This window comes from Cebus imitator, unplaced genomic scaffold, assembly GCF_001604975.1.
Source record: "Cebus imitator isolate Cc_AM_T3 unplaced genomic scaffold, Cebus_imitator-1.0 Scaffold138, whole genome shotgun sequence".
Lineage (NCBI taxonomy): Eukaryota > Metazoa > Chordata > Mammalia > Primates > Cebidae > Cebus > Cebus imitator.
This window is the reverse complement of record NW_016107453.1, coordinates 4,233,805-4,256,669: the sequence shown is the minus strand read 5'-3', so window position 1 is coordinate 4,256,669 and position 22,865 is coordinate 4,233,805. Positions and strand designations below refer to the sequence as shown.

At 37.5% G+C, this 22,865-nt stretch overlaps 1 protein-coding gene across 8 annotated transcripts in view; it reads left to right on the top strand.

The window, feature by feature from the left end:
- Positions 1–1,549: 1,549 nt before the first annotated feature.
- GRIK1 (glutamate ionotropic receptor kainate type subunit 1) overlaps positions 1,550–22,865 on the top strand; it is a 388,898-nt gene continuing 367,582 nt past the window's right edge. For 3 of the 8 annotated variants that reach the window (XM_017541943.2, XM_037743256.1, XM_017541945.2), the window contains exon 1: positions 1,550–2,257. In XM_017541943.2, coding sequence (XP_017397432.1) covers positions 2,140–2,257 — 118 coding nt within the window. In that variant the 5' untranslated portion in view covers positions 1,550–2,139. The remainder of the gene's footprint in view (positions 2,258–22,865) is intronic. The other 5 variants (XM_017541947.2, XM_017541944.2, XM_037743259.1 and 2 more) reach the window with 3 other exon arrangements.

Genomic DNA, 22,865 nt, shown 5'->3' with positions numbered 1-22,865 from the left:
TGCAGAGATTGGCACAATATCTCACACAATGTGGGCTCTCAAAAATATGCATAAATAAATGAAAAATTTGACACTTCTGAAGCAGACCATGCCACTACTGTTTTGCTTAATTTGGATTTGCACAGGAAGGGTCTCACTATGTTTCCCAGGCTGGTCTTGAATTTCTGACTTGAAGTCATCTTCCCTCCCCAGCCTCACCAAAGTGCTCCAGTGTAAGCCAACACACCCAGCCTTGCTGCTGCTTGATATTTTCTGGTCTTAAAAAATGCTCCCTGAATAAGATAAAATTTATTCTTCTGCAATTTCCCTCTGACAATCTTACTTTTCTTATTTCTTCACTCATAACTAACACTGAATAAGGCTACTTTCTTTTAATACAAGAGCTCTTCAAATGCCTAAAGATAACCAGCATGTGCTCCTAATTCTTTTGGTTTCCTCAACCTTTCCATGCAAAAATGCATTCTAAATCCATATCAGACACACTTTTATCTGCTTATATATTCTGTTTTGTTAACTCTCACCCCAAAGTGTCCAGAATCAAGCCTGCTACTTGAGATGTGAGCTGATTAGCTTTCCACAGTGGAGTTCTAACCTTCCTTGGAGAATAAATGGTGCATTTTCCCCACTATAGGGTCTTCAGTGAAAAGTATAGTATCTGACACCACATACAAGATACTCAGTAAGTATTTGTTGAATGAATGAATGTACGAGTGCGCTTTAGTATATATTAGATTCCTTTTGTAATTGTTTTCCACTCTAGGCTCATTTAACAACTGTAGACATATTTTTCATACAGATTACGTCAGTTCTTCAAAATCTATACTCAGTTAAACAAAAGAGAGATGTTAATACAGAACTGGCAAACATTTATATAGAACATTCCCCACAAAACTCGAAGGAAATTAAGCCAACATAATCAAATGCTAATTTCCCTAGGGAAGTGTCCTTGTCCTTCTACAGAGAAACAGTCTCCAAACCTACATTGCTAAAATAGCCTATCTTTCAGTGTTCAAACCTGACAGTTAAAAGAAATGAAGAAAAGCAGCGGCGCTCGAGGCTGTTTCTATCTCAGTGGCACGTGTAAATGGAAGCAATTTGCAAGAGATTATCTAGGGTCCAAAAAGGAAAGAAGCCACTATAATCTTGGAGTACTGAAGCTTTCTCATTCCTCTCTTCCTTCTCCTATTCTTCTTCATCCTTGTCAGAGCTAAAACAGGAGCCCCGATATTTTCCAAATATTGGAGGCGATTTTCCATTAAATGATGGGACATAGCTAGCTGGCTGTAACACCCCCTAACAGGTGCGCAGGGACGTTACCAAGGAGGCTTCCCTGACCCTCACAGCGGACAGCAGAGGCTGTCTCTGCTCGGACAAATAGTTTCGATTTGATCTGTCTAGAGAATGCAACACTTCCCAGCAGCAGAACGCAAAGTTGAGGGAGAGAAAAAGAACGTGTGTGTGCGTGTGTGTGTGTGCGTGTGTGTGTGTGTGTGTGTGTGTGTGTGTGCGCGCGCGCGCGCCCGCACCCGCGCGCGCCTATCTTGATCAGCGGGGTTGGGGCGGGCAGTAAATAAAGGGTGGGGCCAGCGAGGGCAGGAGGAAAGCAAGGATTGAGGAAATCAAGAACGTGGCTCCGCTCCCAGTTAACCTGCTGAAGCTCATCAGGGTTGCTCAGAGCCCCTGCACCAACTCACCCAGTACCCTCGCTCCTTCTTCGTTAGTCTTCTTTCCCCCTTTCCCCTCCTCTGTCTGTACCTACCCCCCACTTTTGCATCTGACCAGAGGACGAATGAGGGAGACGTTCCCGCAGATCCGGGCAGCAACTTTCCTCAGCTGGTCTCTGGGCTCCGGGAGCCGAAGCGCGCTGATCCTCCGCGGTCCGCGGCTCATGGAGGAGGAGGAGGAGGAGCGGTGATGGGCTAGTGACACACCGAGGAGCCCCGAGCGAGCTCAGCCTTGCCAGCCAGCTCTGCGTTCCCACGCGGGTTCCCTCGAGCTCGTTTCGTGGGGAGCGCGCCGCGTGGTTGGAACCAGAGAATCCGGAGAGGATGAAGCGGGGACCCGGCCCAAGTTGGATGCATCTCTCCGGCGTGCGGCAGCGGCTGTATCTCGGCATGTCATAATTAAGAAGCGAGAAAGATGGAGCTCGGCAAACTCCTTGCCCAGCCCGGGCTCTGGACCAGGGACACCAGCTGGGCACTCCTCTATTTCCTCTGCTACGTCCTCCCTCAGACCGCCCCGCAAGTACTCAGGATCGGTGAGTGAGCCCCAGGCTGCCTGCTTGGGAGACGTGGTCGCTCCCCGCGCCAAGGCGGGTGTAGCGGGGTCCCGGGCAAGGCAGCGCGCGCCAGCGCAGGGGCAGGAGCTGGGGACCGTGGAGGTCAGTGCGCACGGGAGGCTACACAAAAAACGGGGAGCCGAGTCACTGCTTTCCTCCTGGAGGGTGCCAGGCTTCCCTGGGAGGTACAGTTGGCAGGTTTTTCAATCTGGGGTCCAGGAACGCGGGCGATAGTGCGGGGATCCAGGCTCACAGAGACCGGCACCCCTACTCTGGGCAAGGGATCGCGCGCCGCTGCAGCCACTCGACTTGGGCGCAGAAATGAGCTCTCCCAGCCTCCTGGGTGGGCGTCCAGCAGTCCAGATCCGCAACCCCGGTGCCTGGCAACCAGAGCTCTGGGCACTGGCAAGTATGTACGAATCTCAAGAGCAGACTGCAGGGACCACTAGGGACCTGGGAATGTCCTAGAGGCTGTTACCCTGAGCCTCCAAGTTTTAATGCCTAAGTTGGATTCTTCCACATGGGGTCTGCCAAGTCTGAAGGGCCTGCAGACTTGACTGGGGCAGAGTCCAGCTATGACTTCTCGCTGAAGGTTCGAGGAGTGAGAAGGACGGTCAGTTAGCAACATCAGCAGACACTTAAGTTTCTTCCCACTTGCTCCCTAATCTGCCCGCCTGCCCGCCACTGAGCGAGATTCAGTTCCCAGTCCAGATAACTTCCTGGGAGATTCAGGGCTCTGATCTCAAATGGATTAAAAAAAAAAAAAAAAAAAAAAAAGCACTGGAAGGCTGAATGTGGGCAACCCAAAGATTGCAAAAGGCAAAAACAGTGGAAGGGGCGTAGACTCACGGCCATGCATGTACAGCACCCACCACCAAGGTTTGGTCTGTGGCTGCGCAGGACAATTCCTGAGCTTTGAGGGTTGACACAGCTGTTCACCTTTCAAACTAAACCCACTTACTGTTCTCTTAATCTCATTTGCCCTCCTCCATTCCCAACCCCTAGGGCTCTTAGAGACAAAGTCACTGAGGGAGCCACAGGTGAAGTCCTGACATCACATGGGTCTCTTAGCTTCTCCCATCTTCCACTTTGAACCGCAAGAGTGAAGCCCTGATCTCTGAGGACGTCTAACTCACACCCTTTCCAGGAACTAACAGAATATGCCAGGAGCAGTGCAAGGCACTGGCATAGTGACGCTTCCTGAGCAGTTGAAATTTTTCAGTTACTATCCTAACTCTGGCCTGCCATTAGTCAGCCCCTTTACAAAAATTCAGAACATAGTGTGTTTTATATTTTGATCACTGAACATGCCTATTAAAAGAAAAATAGAAATGTACTACTATTTTGAACTGCAGATCCCAAATACTAACTTTTACTTCAGATATGTTTTTTCTAGGCTATGGGTAATTTTAATGTACATTGTATTGGATAGTTTAGGGTCTTTAATAAAATAGTTTCAAAGTATTTATTTTTTAAAAAACTTTCTACTATACAGAACTAAAATATCCTTTATCTGAGATAAGTTCTACGTTTAACATCCTGGGTTTGGGGGAATGCAATCAACTCTATTCACCCTGTTTCAAAAAATATATATATTCTGAACAACACAAAGTAAGTAATAAGTGCGTGTTATAATTTCTAATACTTGTTAACTTAATTGGTGTTTTGCTTGTGTGTTTTACGTTTTGAAAGAGACAAATCTTGGAATGCTAGAAATGACTATGCTAGCCAATGTCCTTCCTCCTTGTATAGCAAACATAAGGTAGCATTTTCCTTCTTATAACCCCCACATCTAAAGAAACTCAAAGAGGAGAAGGGTAAAGGATGCTTTGAGACACATTTGTTCACGGACCTGAGTATTTAAGCTCCAAGCAATCACCATCATCCATGTAAAAGTAGTTTTCAAAGTGAAAACAACCAACATGATCCACTGACTTTAAAAATATGTGCCACAAGATAATGATATTTTATTTTTTCTAAATGGAAACCAAAATGCATAAAATAAAATGGCATGGCATGGCATGGTGTTGTTTATGTGCAATACAAATGTCTTACTCCTTCTGACTTTGAGTGACCTGTGGCTGGCATGAGCACAGTTGCCCTGTATGCACCTAAGGTTCAATGCATGCTTTTAAATGAGCAATTTAGCATTGTGGAAACCAGCTTTAGCTCAGAGGAAACCTGTTTCTCTACAGTGAGCTCCTGTGTCTGTCAAGGGCAAAATTGAATGCAAAAAGTTAACATTAAAGGGGTTGAAGACTAAGCCAAAGTTTATATGTGTGCATGAGTGTATGTAAGGAAAAAGAAAGAGTTGTATTCTTTATTAAGCCCTGACCCATCCTTCTTTCCAACAAACCACCAACCAACCAAGCAACCGACTGATGAAGTAAACAACCAACCAACCTACAAAAAGGGATTCTAGATTATTCACTTGCATGTTTTTTAGCAACTTAAAATATTCAAAGTATAGCAAAATCACTAGGCACTTAGTACTGTGTCCTCATAGAGAAAGGACACTCCAATGCTTGAATGAATTAATTACTGGTCTACTTTTCTTGTCAAAGTGTTTGCTTAAGCTTCAGCTTTGGAGAAAAGGATAAAAGCTAAGATGAAATTTACGCATACTAAATATTTGAGAGGGCACCAAGTTCACATATACACATGATTTGAGCATACATTGTGATTGTCTGTTGGAAAGTTATAATCTTATGCAACAGTTAAGAGAGAGAGGAGGTCGGTAGGGTAGTGGTGCCCTTAACATTACTACTGCATTCAAGAAGTTTCCCAGCATCTTGCATGGAAGAGTAATGTCGTTGGCTGCTGGGAATTTGAGGAGCTGCTGGGGTCATTCCTGCCTTTCTGTCTACACTAGTGTATATCAACAACCAGTTAGTTGACACATGCAATTAGTTGGTCTGTGAGGTTCACAAGCACAAATATCCTCCTTAATTGGGTGGTTGACTTAAAGCTAATGGTTAGAACAGGATCTAGGTAACCTTGGTGGATGTGTCCCACCCACCACCATTAATGAAAAAAAAAAATTCCAACTGCATAGCAATTTCTAGGGCAGATGTGTAATATTTATAATAATGAATACAGAAAGATAGAGTTAGATAACATATTTTTGTGCATTATCTCAACACACAATTATAGAAGTCATGGTAAAAACAGGATTAAGAATTGAGCAGTGGGCAGCCAGGATTTCTGAGGTATGTTTTGGTGTCAGAAAGCATAGGTCTGAGTCCCACCTCCACAATTTACTAGATACATAGATGAGTGAGTGAAGGTTATTTAGTCTTACCAGGCCATTGCTGTTACATCTGAGAAATTGAATTAAAACCACTGCAAACCTCACAATGTCATTGGTAAGAGCTCAGTGTGAAAGGACTTTGAGTAATATCTGGATACGTTTGTTGTATTATTATTGTTGTATTTTGGTTTTACTTCTATTTTTTTAATTATTTACATTTTCTTCCTAAACAGAGACTTAAGAGTTGATTTGGTGTATCTTTATTTATAAGACCTTTAATATCCTTGAACCTAAATCTCTTCATCTGTGAACTAGCAGTAATGATATCAGCCTTTCCTATTTCACAAGGGAAGATGAAATACACTAATTTCTCAAATTACCAAAAAACCACCAAATAAATATGTTACTATTATGTAGTTAAGTACATCACAGAAATAGAAATATTGTGGAGATTTATATGAATAGTGTGGAAAGTGATAGTGACAATATCATTTTTCACATGCTTTTATTTCCTTCGGAGTGGTCCAAAATTATTTTATGTCAATCATTACCTTGGCTGTAGCATCACATTTGGATATTTTAACCCAAATATCCCCAAAGTTAAGTAATGTTTTTATTTGTTCATATTTTTGCTTAAGTGTGTACAGACCCATGACTTTATTTTTAGGCACTTAATTTTTTCATCATTTTAATATTCACTTCTATTCAACAAATATTATTTGAGTTCCTACTTCCCACTGATCCCGACATACATAAAATTGCAGGATGTACAACAGTGAATAAAATGGGCATCTTCTGCCCCTCGAGGTTTGCATTCTGGCAATTACAATCTATACTGCTGAAGTTTTTCATCAGATTTTCAAGGTGGACACTTTAAAATTTTTTTTCAAATATTATTCTTGAAGAGTTTTCAGTTAATGTTCTGCCACTGATTTATTATATTAATTGCATAGTCAACTTGGAATAGATTCTGGCATCCAAATGCATAGAGTACAGAGACTGGGTTCATGCTGCCAAACCTGGAACAGAAACTCAGAGAGTTGCCTGTGTTTAGGAAGACCTCTTTGGCTAGAGGTAGAGTCACTCTGAGAGAAGCACCTGTGTCTCCAAAATCATGTTGGTCCTAACATGAACTTGAAGACTCCAATGGGCACCAGAAAAATCTAAAGAGAAGTTATCTGATAGTGTGATATAAAAGGAAGCACCTAACTAATGTTAACGTGTTTCTGCAGATGAGCAGATCTTTTCCCTTAACAATTTTAGCTGTCATTCATTTTTTTATTTAATATTGATTTTATGGGCATAATGTTAACATTCTACAGACCTCAACTGTAACTACTTTTCTTGTAAGGCTTGTGATCTCTGGTTTTCATTGAGATCGTGACTTTGCATAAGTTCAGTTGTTACTGGTAGAAATACCAGAAATTGGAACTAGCTATTCTGGTCTCAGGTTTTGAGCTCCTTGCATTAAATTATGCCATATTGTGTACAGACTTATGTATGCTTAAGTATGCACAGTGTAACTGTGTATTCAAACAATGAATAACACTTACTTTATTAATTTAAGTAATTTCGTTGCCCCGAATAAGAGCAAGAGTTTGTTTCCCCTTTATTGGATTTCATTTTAGCATACGCTATATTGGTCCTAACATGAACTTGAAAACTCCAATGGGCACTGGAAAAGTCTAGAGAGGAAGTATCTGATAGTGTTACATAAAAGGGAGTGCCTGACTAATGCTAACATGTTTCTGTAAAGGAGTAGATCTCTCCACTTTCACTGTGTATACTAAGTGGAAATCAAATATAAGAAATAAACTCTTGCTCTTGGTTATTCAGGGTGACTAAATTACTTAAAAATGAGTGTGATTTATATGTGAGGCAATTAGCACAGAGAAAAACCAGTAGCATCAGTGGACTCTCCAGAATTTCTCTTTTGAAAGGGTTCAAAGAATGCAATCAAGTTGAAGAGGAAGCCTTACTACCTACCTATGCCCAGCAAACACACTGTTTGTTGTTAGAGTGTACAATTAACTGGGCTGGGTTTAGAGGAAGGATTGATGGAGATAGCGGTGGTGGTAATCTCTCAATCCTCTTTTGTTGTTTCACTGACAATTATCCATACAACATAAGAAATATCGCGTATATTCTAGAATTTTCCCAAAGCTATTTAGACTAGAAAAAAGTGTAATAGAGGACTCCAGGGAGAAGGGGATTCGTATTTCCAGCTACCTTTTTCCAACTGACTCACACTGAGAAGATTATTTAATTTTTTATCCTCAGTTTTGTTATCTCTAGGAGAGAAAATAATACCAAATTTATGGTTTATCATAAGGATGAAATATATCATATGTAAAATGCATGGCGTATCTTCGATCTTGAGGAAGATTCTCTCTCTCTCTCTCTCTCTCTCTCTCTCTCTCTCTCTCTCTCTTTCTCTGTCTCTGTTAATGAACAGGGTAAGAGTTTTCTGCTGTAGAATCACCTATTTGAAGAAGTAAGCATGGGGAAATGTTCTTACTTGGAGATTCATGAGGCATGTTGATCATTAGTAAGGACTCTGAAATTCTGCAGCAAAACAAACAAACACTCTGGTTTTTCTTGTTTGTTTGTTTAACCCAGTGTCTCTCACATTTTAATATTTGGAAGACCCTTATTTGAATCACAGCTATTAATGTCCCACTCAACTCATGCTCCCTAGAAAACACCTGAGGAAACATCAGCCAGTAAAACTACTGAAATATCAGCACACATATCCAAAGTCACATGGCCTTACATATTCCTGCAGCTGCTTCAGTCTAAGTCAGAGTCTGCCATTCCCGATTTCAGAACTTTTTCTTAAAGGTTTAAGATTACCATGGCACATGATTACCTATGTAACAACCTGCGCACACTGCCCATGTACCCTGGAGCTTAAAATTAAAATTAAAATTAAAAAAAAATTAACACAGCATGGTGCCAGATATTTTGCATGCTTAATAAATATTTTTTCTTTTTAAAATATATACTTAGATGTTTAATATTCATTGCTATTTTTTATTTAGAAAAATTCTTAAAACCACATAATTTAGCTTACCATTTTACTCGTTTAAAATGTGATCTGGGGGCGTTTTCCTTTTCTTTTTCTCTTTTTTCCCCACCAGATTTGCTTTTTAACATTGTTTTAAATTGAAAATTCATATTAGACTTATAATATCTTTTCTAGGAATGCAATTTGTGATAAATTAAAGGTCTATCTATATTTAAAATTCAACCTATTCTTTATTTTAAAATATCTGATTTTTCAAATGATTAATTTTCATGGTGAAACAAAAACATTCAAATTAAAAGGAATGTATTCCAACTAATGAATGATGTTAATATCTTTCTTGATTTACTACTGAGATCAATTGTATCAAATTGGAAATTCCCTACTTACTATGCCAGCACTTTCACTATTTTCCAATTAATTTATTTTAAATAATTAAATTGTTTAAAATAATAAAGCAATTAGAATAATAGTTAATCCTGGAGAGGAAATTTTTTAGAAAGGAAAGAAGGAAAAATATTTAATTTATAATCTCAGTTATTTATAAACTACTGAAAAAAATTAAAATCTTTAAAATAACTTTCCTGGGTTACTTGGACAATATTTTACTTTTTTTGTATTAAAACTTTAGGGATTTTTAAAAGTACATAATGAAATCTAAGGTAAGACTGGTCACAAATTGAAATTAACAAGTAGTGATATTGACTAAATAATAAGTAAACTCCTACTGACCACAAATTAATCTCATAGAAACACCATCCACAGCTTTAAAAACCTTCTTTTAACTATTTAAAATGTTATTTGGCACATTCATCAAACAGAGCAGTTACATTTGAAAGGTTAGCACATACTATGTCTTTTTTTGTTGTTTGTTTTTTTTTTGAGACGTGGTTTCACCACATTGGTCAGACTGGTCCCAAACTCCTGACCTCAGGTGATCCACCAGCCTCGGCCTCCCAAAGTGCTGGGATTAGTTACTAGTTTACTGGTATCCTGGCTAGGTAAAGCAAAAATACAAAGTAAAACAACCATACAATAGCCTATCAACTGTCTACAAATTTCTACTTAGTAATGTTTTAAGAGGAGTGTGATAATGCAGATTTTTATATCAGAATTGTGCCTGTGTGTTTTTATTTAACAGAAATTCAATGGTTAGTATACACATACATGTATTTCCTCCCTCTGTCTGCTGAGAGGGCTTAGGAACAATGACACCCCAGTAACAATGAGCACTCCTGGCACCCAGGGCTCCTCAGAAAAATGTATTATTCTAGAAATGGGAAAAGAGATACATAAGATGACTCTGAAGGATCTTATAGTGTTGGAAAGTGAAGAAATGCTCCCATGAGTGCATACTGATAAAGATAAATGATTAAATAAATAGGTAGGGAGAATAGGCAAATCGCCTCAGCAGAAGAGCCAGGAGATCCAGGTTGGCATCAGCAGTGGTAGGCTATGCTGATAGTATTGACACTGATAACAGGTGATGCAAAGGTTTTGTTACCTCTCTGGTCTTCCTCCCCAAAGCCTAGAACCCTACTCTAATAATGAGAAAACATCAGACAAATTCCAACAGAGTAGTATTTTACAAATAGCTGACGAATATTGATCAAAACCACTAAAGTCATGAAAAACAAGGAAAATCTGAAAAACTGTCACAGCCAAGAGAAGCTTAAGAAGACTTAATGAGTAAAGTGTAATATGCTATCCTGAATATGATCCTGTAACAACAGCAACAAAATGACATTAGGTAAAAACCAAGGACTCTGAATAAAGATTTACTTTACTTTATAATAATTTATTAATACTGGTTTATTCGTTTTAACACTGGACCATACTAATGTAAATAATAACAGAGGAAAGAAGATGTGGAGTGTATGTGAACTCTCTGTACTGTATTCTCTATTTCTCTGTAAATCTAAAGCTGTGCTAAGAAATAAAGTCTATGTTTTAAAAAGATTCAACTCATATCAAGGTTTCTTCTGTTACTGTTTCTACTTACTCTGCAGTACATTAAGATCTACAGCTGTATCAAGGGAAATAAAAGGAAAAACTCTTGTTCACTCCATACAACATGCAATATGCAGGCTTTTCTAAGGCTGTCCTTAAAGACAACAATATAGAATGTTGAAAAAATCTTTGAAGAAATAAGCTTTATATAAAAATTGCTAATCTGATGGTTATACATCTTCTTTAGAATTCTGCAGTGAGTTGGTAGAAAATCAGACATTAGCTGTTTCTATTCATTAGCATCTTGGTCTTCAACTATTATACTTTTTGTATTTAAATATAATTTACCGTTGAATATCGATTCAAGCATTGTACCATATTTTGTTAGAGGCTTTAAGTGCTGATGTCTTTAAATGAAAAGTCACAGGAAACTATTTACACACATTACTTTCCTTAGCAAAATTGTCTAAATATGCCTTTAAAAATCAATACTTAATTCCCAGAGCTTAAGATAAACCATGTCATAATGCAGATTGGGGAAAGGATGGTAAAAATCAAGTTTTTTTATTTTCTTTCATTGTGAGGAGTCAATTATGACTTTTAAAGGTTTCCTTTTTTCCTAAATTTTAAACTTCTAAAATGTTGAATTACATATTTAGCAATCCATAAACAGATCAAGATCTGATGAACTGGCTATGTTTATATTGTATGAAGTTACTGTACTTTATCTCCTACAAATGGATTAATCACATAGAGCCATTCTTCAAGTCTAAAGGCAATATTTGCCTTTTGAATTCTGGGCAATGCTGTTTCTTTTGTTCTTAGGATGTATTTGAACCCTAAGGCTGTTTCTATGCATGTCCACTGCGTTGGCAAGAACCTTTATAAATGACTGCGAATCATCTAAGTGTTCAACAGGAGGGAATGGTTAAGAAACTAACAGTATGTCCTCCGGGTTTATTCATGTTGCAGCAAATGACAAAATTTCATTCTGTTTTGTGGTTGAATAGTATTCCATTGTGCATATTTGCCACATTTTCTTTATCCGTTCATCCACTGATGGACACAGCTTGACTCTGTATCTTGGCTACTGTGGATAACGTTGCGATGAACTGGACTGCAGATCTCTTCAACATGTTTATTTCAATTCTCGTGGATATATACCAGAAGTGAGATTGCTGGATCATATGACAGTTCTATTTTTAGTTTTTTAAGCAACCGACATACTGCTTTCCATAATGATTGCAGTAATTTACAGTGCTGCCAACAGCATATAAGTTGTCTTTTCACCATATCCTTGCCAGCATTTGTTATTATTGTTACTTTTTGTCTATTCTATAATAGCCATTTTAACCGTTCTGAGGAGACATTACTTAAGAAAAGAAGCATTCATTAAATATGATCCTTAAGAAGAAATAAGTAAAAAATGGATACAAAATAATATAGACCGTAGTGTATGGTTTTACATACTTTGGATTGGGAATATATACAGTTCATTCTTGCCTATAGATAATAACTTTTAGTTAATGTGGAAAAGGGAAGTTTATTGTTTTTATTAAGATGGTAGAATCATGGGTAAAAATTTTCTTTCACTTTCATTTCCATTAATGTGTTTTTTCCAATTAAACAACTATTGGTTAAGGATAAATTCTGTAGATTCTAGATTATTGAAGCAGACATTTGCCTGCAGATTGCTGTAGTGAAAAGTGCACTGGAATGAGAGTACTTCCACTTCTGATGTTCTTAGCTTGGCCATGTCATATAACCTCCTGGTAAATCCAACCCTTTGCCAGAGAGTAGTGAGTGGTGAGCAAGTAGCTGGGTGCCTCAGCTGATCTCCGTATCTGTAATCCCCTCCACAGTATCTGCATTATTTTATTGTCATTGGGATGAACTGATAGTCTGCATGAAGATGTGCAGCTGTATTACATTCAACATTTATAGCCACAGCATCCAGTGTGTGGAACTTTGTTTCCCTGTAATTAATCTTAACTAGCACACATCAAAGTGAGGACCTTGATGTGGCCCCAGTGGGAGTTTCCTGGCTCTCTATTTCTAATGTAAATTTTTATGCATCTATTTTCTCTCTTCTCCCTACAGAGATAAAAGACATTAAAGGAGAGGCATTTGCTGTCATTCCTCCAGGACATCCCCTGGGGGGTAGCTTGTCCCACCAGGTCCTGGGTATCAGCCTCTAATGCATTACATTCACTTCCCACATCCCTGACTGGGAAGCCCCATGTGATTCACTCTGCTGCTGCTCATCCTTCAAGACAGTGCATTTTCCATCTGGTCTTTCACTTAGCTGGTGCCTGCCCAGCGCCTCTTCAGGGTGGAATCTCTGGCTCACACAGCAGCACCCACTCCAAGTGACCTTCAAGTCCTGCTTGTTATCTCAGGCTCTTTCTGTCCAAGTTTATCCTGCCATCATCTCCGCTTTCCTGGTGGAACCTTGAATGGCAAATTGTACACTGTGGTTCTCCACTCCCAGAGACCCAACTGCCTGTGGGCATGGGATTTCTCCAAATCTAAGGGATTTTATCGTCCTCTTACCTTGACTTCAGGCTTCTCAATTTGAAAGGGAGAAAAGATGGAGCTGAACTCTTGTACTATCACACATTTATTTCAACTCTCAGGTTCAGGCTGTAAATACTGCTGTGGTCTTTAAAGCAACATTTTTATTTATTTATTTATTTAGAGACGGAGTCTCACTCTGTCGCCAGGCTGGAGTGCAGTGGCGCAATCTCGGCTCACTGCAAACTCTGCCTCCCAGGTTTAAGTGATTCTCCTGCCTCAGCCTCCCAAATAGTTGGGACTACAGATGCGTGCCACCGTACCGGGCTAATTTTTGTATTTTCAGTAGAAACGGGGTTTCTTTCTTTTGGCCAGGATGGTCTTGGTCGCTTGACCTTGTGATCCACCAGCCTCGGCCTCCCAAGGTGCTGAGATTACTGTGCCTGGCCTAAAGCAATGGTTTTTTAAAATAAAAGCAGCAACTAAAGAAGCAACAATAACAATACACTTTTTATATTTCAGTTTTCAGCTTTGCAACAGGAAACTAGGCCATGAGTGTCCAACCCTTTGAATCTGAAGACGTTTTTGCTTATCTGTGGCGGCAGATATCATAGGCACAAACGTTTTTTCTTAGCTCATCAGCTATCCTTAGTGTTAATGTATTTTATGTATGGCCCAAGACAATTCATCTTTTTCCAGTGTGGCCCAGGGAAGCCAACCTGTTGAACACCTGTGGCCTAGGATTTTAGGACTAGTGTCTCTGTCTCTTTCTCTCTCTCCATGTCATACATATTTTATAAATTTATAGAGATAATATACAATAAGTGTGTGTGTGTGCCTTTATTACAGATTTTTTCCATTAGTATACATGTTGTAAGCACTGCATATACATATTATTAAGCATATTTATTGCATATATTATACACACTGCAGCCCAAAATACTGAGTATATAATATATGCTACATAGTATAATTCATATGTAAATATATACAAATACATATATAGTTGTATGCTATTTATTATAATCCTTTAGTTTGTATGTTACATATATATTATATATCTCATTACACACATTATAATATATACTATATATCATATATAATAGGCATATAATTGTAGATAAATTCATATTTATATATTAAGATTCCAATTTGCATTTTTCTCTGTCTTTTACCTATGCTACCTGGAAGGAAATCATACCAAAAGCTATCATTGCATTTTGAATAACCAGGCAAGGGCAATGTCTATGAGTGCTGGGAGTGTGGAGCAGGGAGGCATAAGGACCACATAGATCATACCAATTCGTTGTGCTTTCAGGATGTTCCGAGGCTACATGCAGCTGATTTTGAAATATCTGTTCTGCTTCTCATGAGAATATCCCTCTTGGTCAGACTGAACAACAGGGAACACACACCAGCATCCAGGCTCCAATTAACATGGAAGGATTGATGATTTGCTACATCTGTGGAATGTTTGTCAGAAAATAGACAGCATGATAACACAAAGTACCTTAGAGAAAAAAATAAATTAAGAGAAAATACAACAAAATTGTTATAAATAATGTTCATCATTAGCTTAGCCTAAGCAGTATACTCTTCTTGGAATACTAATGATAAATAAACTGTAAAGGGAAAGTAATTAGACCCAGAAATCTATTTGAACAAACTGTAGAGAACACATAGACTTAAATACATATATATGTACATATGTGTGTGTATATATATATATATATAATTTCTTATATTATGTATACATATATAAAACTATGTAAGATACATAAATAAATTAACCACAATAATGGTTAAGATCAGGTAGAGCCTTCAAAGATCTTAAAGTCCAACTTTTTCATTTCACAACTGAGAATACTAAGACCCCAGAAACTAAACTGAAATAAAGACTCAGTAAGCAAGCCACAACTCATAACCTTCTTCTCAGTGCTATTTTCTTGCAACTTTGTTTTTCTCATACAACTAACTTGAAGGGTGTTAAAAATCTATATTTGAATGAATGAGAAATAGTAATCAACCAACAAAATTTGTAAAAGTTTCAGAATACAAAAGCACTGGACTAATCAGTGTGGTTTCTTTAAATCAGGATGCTCGGTGCAGAGAATTTTGAGGTGGGTCTTAAATGAGAGAGTGAACATGCGAAATGGAGGTGAGGCCAGAGGGATTATTGTTGTAAATACTCAAATCCAGGGAAATTTTAACATTCAGGGAAAATACTGATAAAGAAATCTTAACAGAAATATGTTATACTATACATATCTTGAAGAGTTTTCTTTTTTAACTTTGTATTATCTAGGTATTTCTGATTAACTTATCCCACAGTTACTTGAGTGAGGAGAAATGTCTTCATATCTAAAAGGACTCTTTTTTTTTTTTTTTTTTTTTGGAGACAAGAGTTTTGCTCTTGTTTTGTTGCCAGGCTAGAGTGCAATGGCACGATCTTGGCTTACCACAACTTCCCCTCTCGGGTTCAAGCAATTCTCCTGCCTCTGCCTCCGAGTAGCTGGGATTACAGGCATGCACCACCACTCCCAGCTAATTTTTTGTATCTTTAGTAGAGACAGGGTTTCTCCATGTTGATCATGCTGGTCTGAAACTCCCGACCTCAGGTGATCCACCTGTCTCGCCCTCCCCAAGTGCTGGGATTACAGGTGTGAGCCACCATGCCTGGCCTAGGACTCAGAAAAAAATAAAATTAGCATTTACAAATAAGTGGTATATAGCATAATGATTTAGAATAATTGGAGTCTATGGGCATTACATTTTGTATTATCCTAATTTAATTGGAAATATGTAAGTGAGTGTTATCCTTTGGTTAGGCTAAGTGCATGTGCATACAAGGCAAGAAGACTAAGGAGTGGTATCTGTCACTCACTTTTTGAGAACGTCATAAAAACCAGGAAGGCAGCCTACCATTTGGGACTTTGAGATTCATAGTCTCGCTCTTATATCAGATGCAAAAAGTGAAGTGGAATACATTATTATGTGCTGCTTTAAAGACAAAATCGGTGAACAATTCCTGGAGAGCATGCTAAGTTTGCTGACCTCCTGGAGGCCCAACTCCCTTTCATTCCATGTGAAGTCATCCTTCAAATCAACTTCTGGGTTTTGAAAAGTAACATTTGATCTTTTCTTCTCCCTTCAGACTATGAAGCTTTAATTTATGTATTCACACCCTCTCTGTCATTTACTTATTCATTTATTCATTCTTATATTTATAGCTTGTCTTATTCTAAAAATATTTTAAAGGCTTACAGAAATCCATACATTATAATCTGATAAAATACATTAATGAAAATGGAGGTAAAGGTGAAGCAAGATTAAGGCAGGTGTGTTTCCCTGAAAAGATGCCAAAAGTGGACGAGAAAACTTTATCTGCACTTCCTAGCAGCTGAATTAAGAAGGGAAACAGAACAAATCCCAGAGTTCAGAGGTCTGATTGCTTAAACAAATTATAGGTTATTCAGGTTAAGAACCATGAAAGAAATTTATCCTGTGGTCTTGATAAGGGGAAACAATGTGACGTTGTAGATAACATACTAGAATCAAATCAGTAGTGTGTTTCATACATTTGCTTCTTATGAAGTGCTCAATACAACTCTATGACAAGGCACCATGTATTAATAGGAACACTTTTACAGAACATATTGGTATGGAACTCTCAAGTCACTTGGTTTGATCTAGACTTAAATATATAGTATCTAGAGAAATGGATGGCTTGTACATTACCTCATCATCGTTCATAATGATTGCTCCTTGAATCTGAGCTTTTTCTAAAGGAGAGCAGCAGAAAGTTAGAGGGAAGGGGGCTTATCATTAAGTGTCCATTTCTGCTTAGAGCCAGATCCATAAACATCACAAGGTAGGAATGAGGTCCTTCTATGAAATTAAGAAACCCAAATAAGATAATTTGTTAAACAGAAGACCACCACCTTACCTCTCTGAGGATGAGATGCCTGGAAGCAGAGGCTATGTTTTACTCAGAAAATCCTTGCAAATATTTTTGACTAATGATAAGAGTCACTAAAAGATTTAAAAAAATGGTTGGGGAAGAATCAAATTTTTTGAGACATTAAGATTAAATAGCATGTCTTTCAGGTAAATCCTAAGATAGGTAAGTTGGGAATTGTACATTCACCTCATGTCGGATAATCTGTAAACCAATAACATGTTCAGTATAGTCTATCCACCATGGTGACTGGGTTTCAAAGCAGTTGTTCTTAGCCTTTCTTACAGTAACCATAGAGTAAAGCTCCTCATGTCATGACCTCAATGTTTCATAACTACATATATATCTGGTTCATCACTTCATCACAATCCCTTTTCCATCTAACCTTCTTTCATATAAGTATATATAGCTCCCCACTGTTCAGATAATATTTTCCAATTTTTTGTACTCTTGTTTATTGTAGATTTTGAATTTTGTACTTGCTTAACTATGTTTTTGTTGTTTTGTTTGTTATTAGAGTTTACTTTGCATATCTTGGTCTGGTCAGTAATAAAGCTTAAATCTTTTCTATCCCCTCTGAATCTCTCAGATACTCCTCTGTAATCCTAATCATGTCCTCTTAGAAAAGCCTATTTTATCTAACAGGACTATTGATTATATAAGACTGAAGGGAAATAACTAACTGTGGTTTGTCAGTCTGTGTTCTGAACGTCTAATTTGCCCACATTTCTTTAGACTCCATATTTTATGTTACTACCATGGGCTTAAGATGTAAAAGCAAGCAAACCTGAAAACATGAAAAATTGGTGTGTTCGGTTTAAGGTTCTGCTCTTTCTCTGAGGTACCTGAAAAGATAACTTTAACTTTTGTTCAATTTCTTGCCTTTTTTTTCTGAGAGAAAGAAAACATTCATTATAACTCTATGGCATATTTCATTTCCAAACTCACACTTCTCTATTTTGAGTTCAAACTAAAGACTCCTATCACATCTGCAAAATGCCAAGGTGAGCTACAAAATGAGTTAATGATAGCCTTCTTCTATTTCATGTTTATTATTACAATGTTTTACTGGCTTTCTCTAGTTTCCTCTCTTTCAAATATTAATATGAATGTTGTATATTAGATCCTGTGCAGAAGTACGACTTCTCCTTTATAGCTGCCTGAGAAAACCTTGCAACAAACATTTCTACTGAAAAGTAATATGCAGAAAAGAGAAAAGAACTTATTTAGGGCTTTTTAAAGAAAGACAGTATCTCACTACAAGTCAATCTGACCATCCAAATTAGCATTATATTTTATAAATCTATCTACAGCATAATTCATAGTCAAAGGGAAATATGGCAAAATTCTCCATGGAAAGACTCATTTTTACATCATAACACATACACATAAACATATACAAATGGCATAGAATTGTGTGTAAATCAGTACACAGGTCTTTTCAGGCCAAAAAAAAAAAAAAAAGTCATTGCTTTCTAGCTAGTGTAGACTTGAGAAAACCATTTTGTGTTCTACAGCCTGGTCTTATGAACCAAGCACTCATATGTGAGATTCTTCCTGAGAAATAAAACAAGTTCTGCAATTGTCTCTACACTTATCCCAAAAGTCTGCTCAAAAAAGTGACTTATTAGAGGCATATAAATACATGACCCAATAATAAAAATGAGGTGTGAAAGGACTGAGGAATACAACACCAAAAGTTGTAAGTTTGAACTTCAGTAATTTTTAAGCCAAGTAACTGTTTTATTTTTAAATAATTTAAATAAGTATTTTTTAGCATACAAGAATTAAGAAAATTAGTTGAATGTAAAGAAAACTAAAAAGTGCATTTAGGTTGCTTCTAATTTTCTAATAATGCTTTTTTCTGAGATTTGTAGTGTCCATGCAATATTGTCAAAAAATAAATCATTTCCGTATAATGGCAAAGTATATGTACATTTAATTATTAAAGGCTATGAAGAATAGAAAGGTATGCATTTTTAAGACAATTATAAAATCGTTTTTTTTTCTACCCACAGAAATTATTTTTTAACAGTGTTTGGCATTTATTGAAGAAATAAATGTATAGGAAACTTATTTTAAAAATAAAATATATTAATGGTTTTATCAATTCACTTAAAAATTAAAATATTCGTTGTTGGACACAAGTCATTTGATACACAGGTTTATATACCATATCTTCACTATTACTCCAAAATAGAAGGTAGTTACATCTAATATAATCGCTTTATTGATGTAGAAATTGAAGTCAGATTTTATGAACAAAATCAAATTAATAGTGATATTGCATATATCCCAAAAGTGGAAAAATGCATCTTATGAACACATCATCCAGCTTAATAGCCTGCATAATCTAGATTTGGATAACGACTAGCCCTTTCTTTCATCTACCTTTATTTACAAAATAGTAGTATCACCCAGAAAGACTACTGTAGTATGCTATCAAAAGCAAAGGTAAATCTACTTACTGGAAAATTATTCTTAAATTATCTTAAAGTAATAAGCTGGTACCTGAGGAAATATAAGAAGTATATTGTGAATGGTAATTTTTAACCTAAAATTTTCAATTTACTGCAATTAAAGTTCCTTTAGAACCTTGCCTAATTCTGTTTGTTAAGATTTTAATGTACATTAATTTATATTGCAACATTAAAGAGAGCATATATGCAGAGAAACAAAACCAAATTCAGAAGACTTAATTAAAAACGAAGGGAACCTGAGTGAAATTTTAGACATTAGAAGTCTGACTTATGCTAACCTATTTTCTTTTATTTATTTGATTTATGAAAACTCAACTTTTACTTGAAAACCCCTAGGGAATGATTATAGATTGAAGTTTTTTATTTTTAACTGTAAATTAAAACCATTAAGACTGGCAACAATTTGAACGGCTAAGCTTAGTGGGCCTTGCAATCAGCACTAACGTGCCAAACTGGTCTTCTTTATTGTGAAATAAATTGGAAAAACTTTGCACTAGTATTTCGATAGTACCCTTTCCATTACATTTATATATTCATTTGAATCTGTCAGGTAACTCCTCTAGAAGAGTTGTATGCAACTGCGAGTCTTTTTTTTTTTCCCTCCAGGAGACATTTGGCAACGTCTGAGGACATTTCTGTTTGTTTCTGCTGTAGGAGTGGTGGAAGCTGCTACCGGCATCTAGTGGTCAGAGGTCAGGAGTGATACTAGACATCATGCAATGCACAGGGTAGCCTCCGCTACAGGGAACTAACCAGCCCAGAATGTCAACAGTACTGAGGTTGAATTTTAGGGTGGAAATTATAAACACAAATCTAGTGTAGGTTTAGTGCAGATGCTTTGGAAATCCTGCTCTAGAGATAAATAAAACCCTCAATCACCTATTCTCAGATGGTATGAACGGAAGCCACATACCATGTTAGTGTTTTGCCATGAATCCGGAACATTCATAGCAAAAGTTTTGATAACACTTCCCTTGCCCGTCATGTATGGTACCTCTTCTGAAAACATGTCCATCTGCAACACAAAACGGACACTACAGCAAGTTACAAAATCATGCATAAAAATTTACCTCACTCAATGGCTCTCCAATCTTTATGAGTATCTGCTATATACAGGCCACTTAATACACATTAATGAGCAGGGTAGACAGTCTGTCTTCATGGAGCTCACACTGTAGCAAAGGCACAGGGATGTGAATTAAATGATCACACAAACACATACTTAATTCTAAACCATGACAAATATTATTAATGAGAGGATCATGATTCCATGAGCTCCTCTAATGAGAAAAACCAACAAGGTTAAAGAAGGTCAAAGACACTTTTACAGGGTAAGAAATCTGTGAGCTTATATCTGTAAGAGAAGTCATTCCTGAAAATTGACTTCAAGAAAAAGGAAAGGACTCCAACTAGGGAACAGCATATATAGACGTCCAAAGGTGAAAAGACATGTGTGCTCAGTGACAATTTAGTTCTTCTGTTTGACTCTTGGCGTACACATGTGTGCGTTAGCCTTTTATAGTAACCCTTTCTAATAATGGGAAAATGAAACTATTCCTCAAGTTAAATTTACAGCGTAGAGCTAGCTATTTAACCAATAGCTATCTCCTCCAAAGATAAAATTTTAAACTTCTCTTTGAAGAAATAGAGAAATGAGACAGAATGTTCCTATTATCCCCTGAGGATTGTGAACAGAGAAGCAGAGTAGGGAATTTCTGAGGGGGGGACATTTAAAAATATTTCTCTTTGCCTAAGTCTTCATTGATTCTTCTCCTATTCTGCCTCTGGGAGAGTCCTCTTGTTTCTGTAATGGTTTTTCTGAACACTTCCCCTGCCCCCATTCCTTGTCAAACAACCCAGGGAATCAAAGAATGTCAGCCAGAAAGGAGTCACAACTTTACTTATTTTATTTACAAAAGAAAGAAATGGAGACACCAAGATATCCTCACTGTTTAATATCAATTTTTAAAATAAGTACTATCTTGAAGTATGTTGGCCCCTTAAGAGGGACTGTTTTTAGCACATTATACCTCTTCAAACCACTATGTAGGTTTATTCAACCTCGTGCTTCGTAAAAGTACAGAAGTCATCTACAAATATGATTTTAAGAATGAATCAAATGGCTGTTTCTACAATTAAATCTACTCTGTGTAGCTAGATAGACAGCAAGCATTATGTTCTAGCAAACTCTTGATTCTCCTATTCAGGGAGTGCTACCTTGTTCAGTGAAGAATTAAAACAAGGAAGGCCCTGAGTATGTTTCCCATATTCCCAAGCTCAAGAAAGTGTAACCAATCCTGAACGTGCTGTGTAGGTGTGTGCTTAAGGACCGCCCTGAGATTCACTCTACTTACAGATTGCTGTAATATTTCTTGCAGAGAGCCTGGAATACATGCAATGAACAGGGCATTACATGTATTCGTTTGTGTGCGTAGATACTAATCTGAAATCATTCAAGCCATGCTTCCTCCACAAGAGACACTTTTCTCCAGTGACTATGATGGATATTCTCTGTTTGCCCCTCCAGATCCACTCTCCACCAGCCTCTAACCCCCTTGGACTTCAGGGAGTTGCATCAAAAGGATCTCTTTCCTTCTGCCTTCACATTGCTTTTGGCCAGTGGAAGACAGTATCCGACTGGAAGACAGGAATAGCTTGTGGCTTTAAGTTCCTTGACTCCCTTTCTATTGATTTCATGTGAGATGTTGTGGCTGAGTTCCTCCTCCACAGGTCTTAGCTCATTTTGGGTGCCTCTCTCCTAAAGCTCCAGATGTCTCAGTGCTTCCTTTTCTTGACCCTTTAACCCTGGAATTGATATGTCGTTGGTGAATTGCAGCTCTTGCTAACTCCGAGTTACTTTACTATCTCTTGCCTTCCCCTTCACCTGTTGCACACTTATCACATTCTCCAAACACACTTAAACAGCCAGCTCCTGTGAATGTGCCGTCTGCTCTCTGCCAAAATGGTGACCTAGACAGAGGCTGGATGCAATTGGGCTGAAACAGATCTTGACAAAACAATAAATAATAAAGATAACATAAGTGTGCAACTTAGTAGATATATCAGGTATTTTCTACCTATACAGGAAATGTCAGACTTTTCCACAATCATTTCAGTTAGGTTTTCTGTAATGTACCATTTTAATAATGTAATATATGCATTGTTTCTGAGCATTTATTTATTTGCTTTGCTTATTTTTCTGTTAGTTACCAGTGCATAGGCACTTGGTGAAATACTTGGTAAATAAGTGTTGACACACACACACACTTCACATTATTACATACTACGAAATACAGCAGAAATAGATGAAACTTGGTCCTTGCATTTAAAGATTTTCAATTTAGATAAAAGAGATATAACATATACTGGTGAATATTGAACTATTCAAGAGACTGATTATGAATATTCTA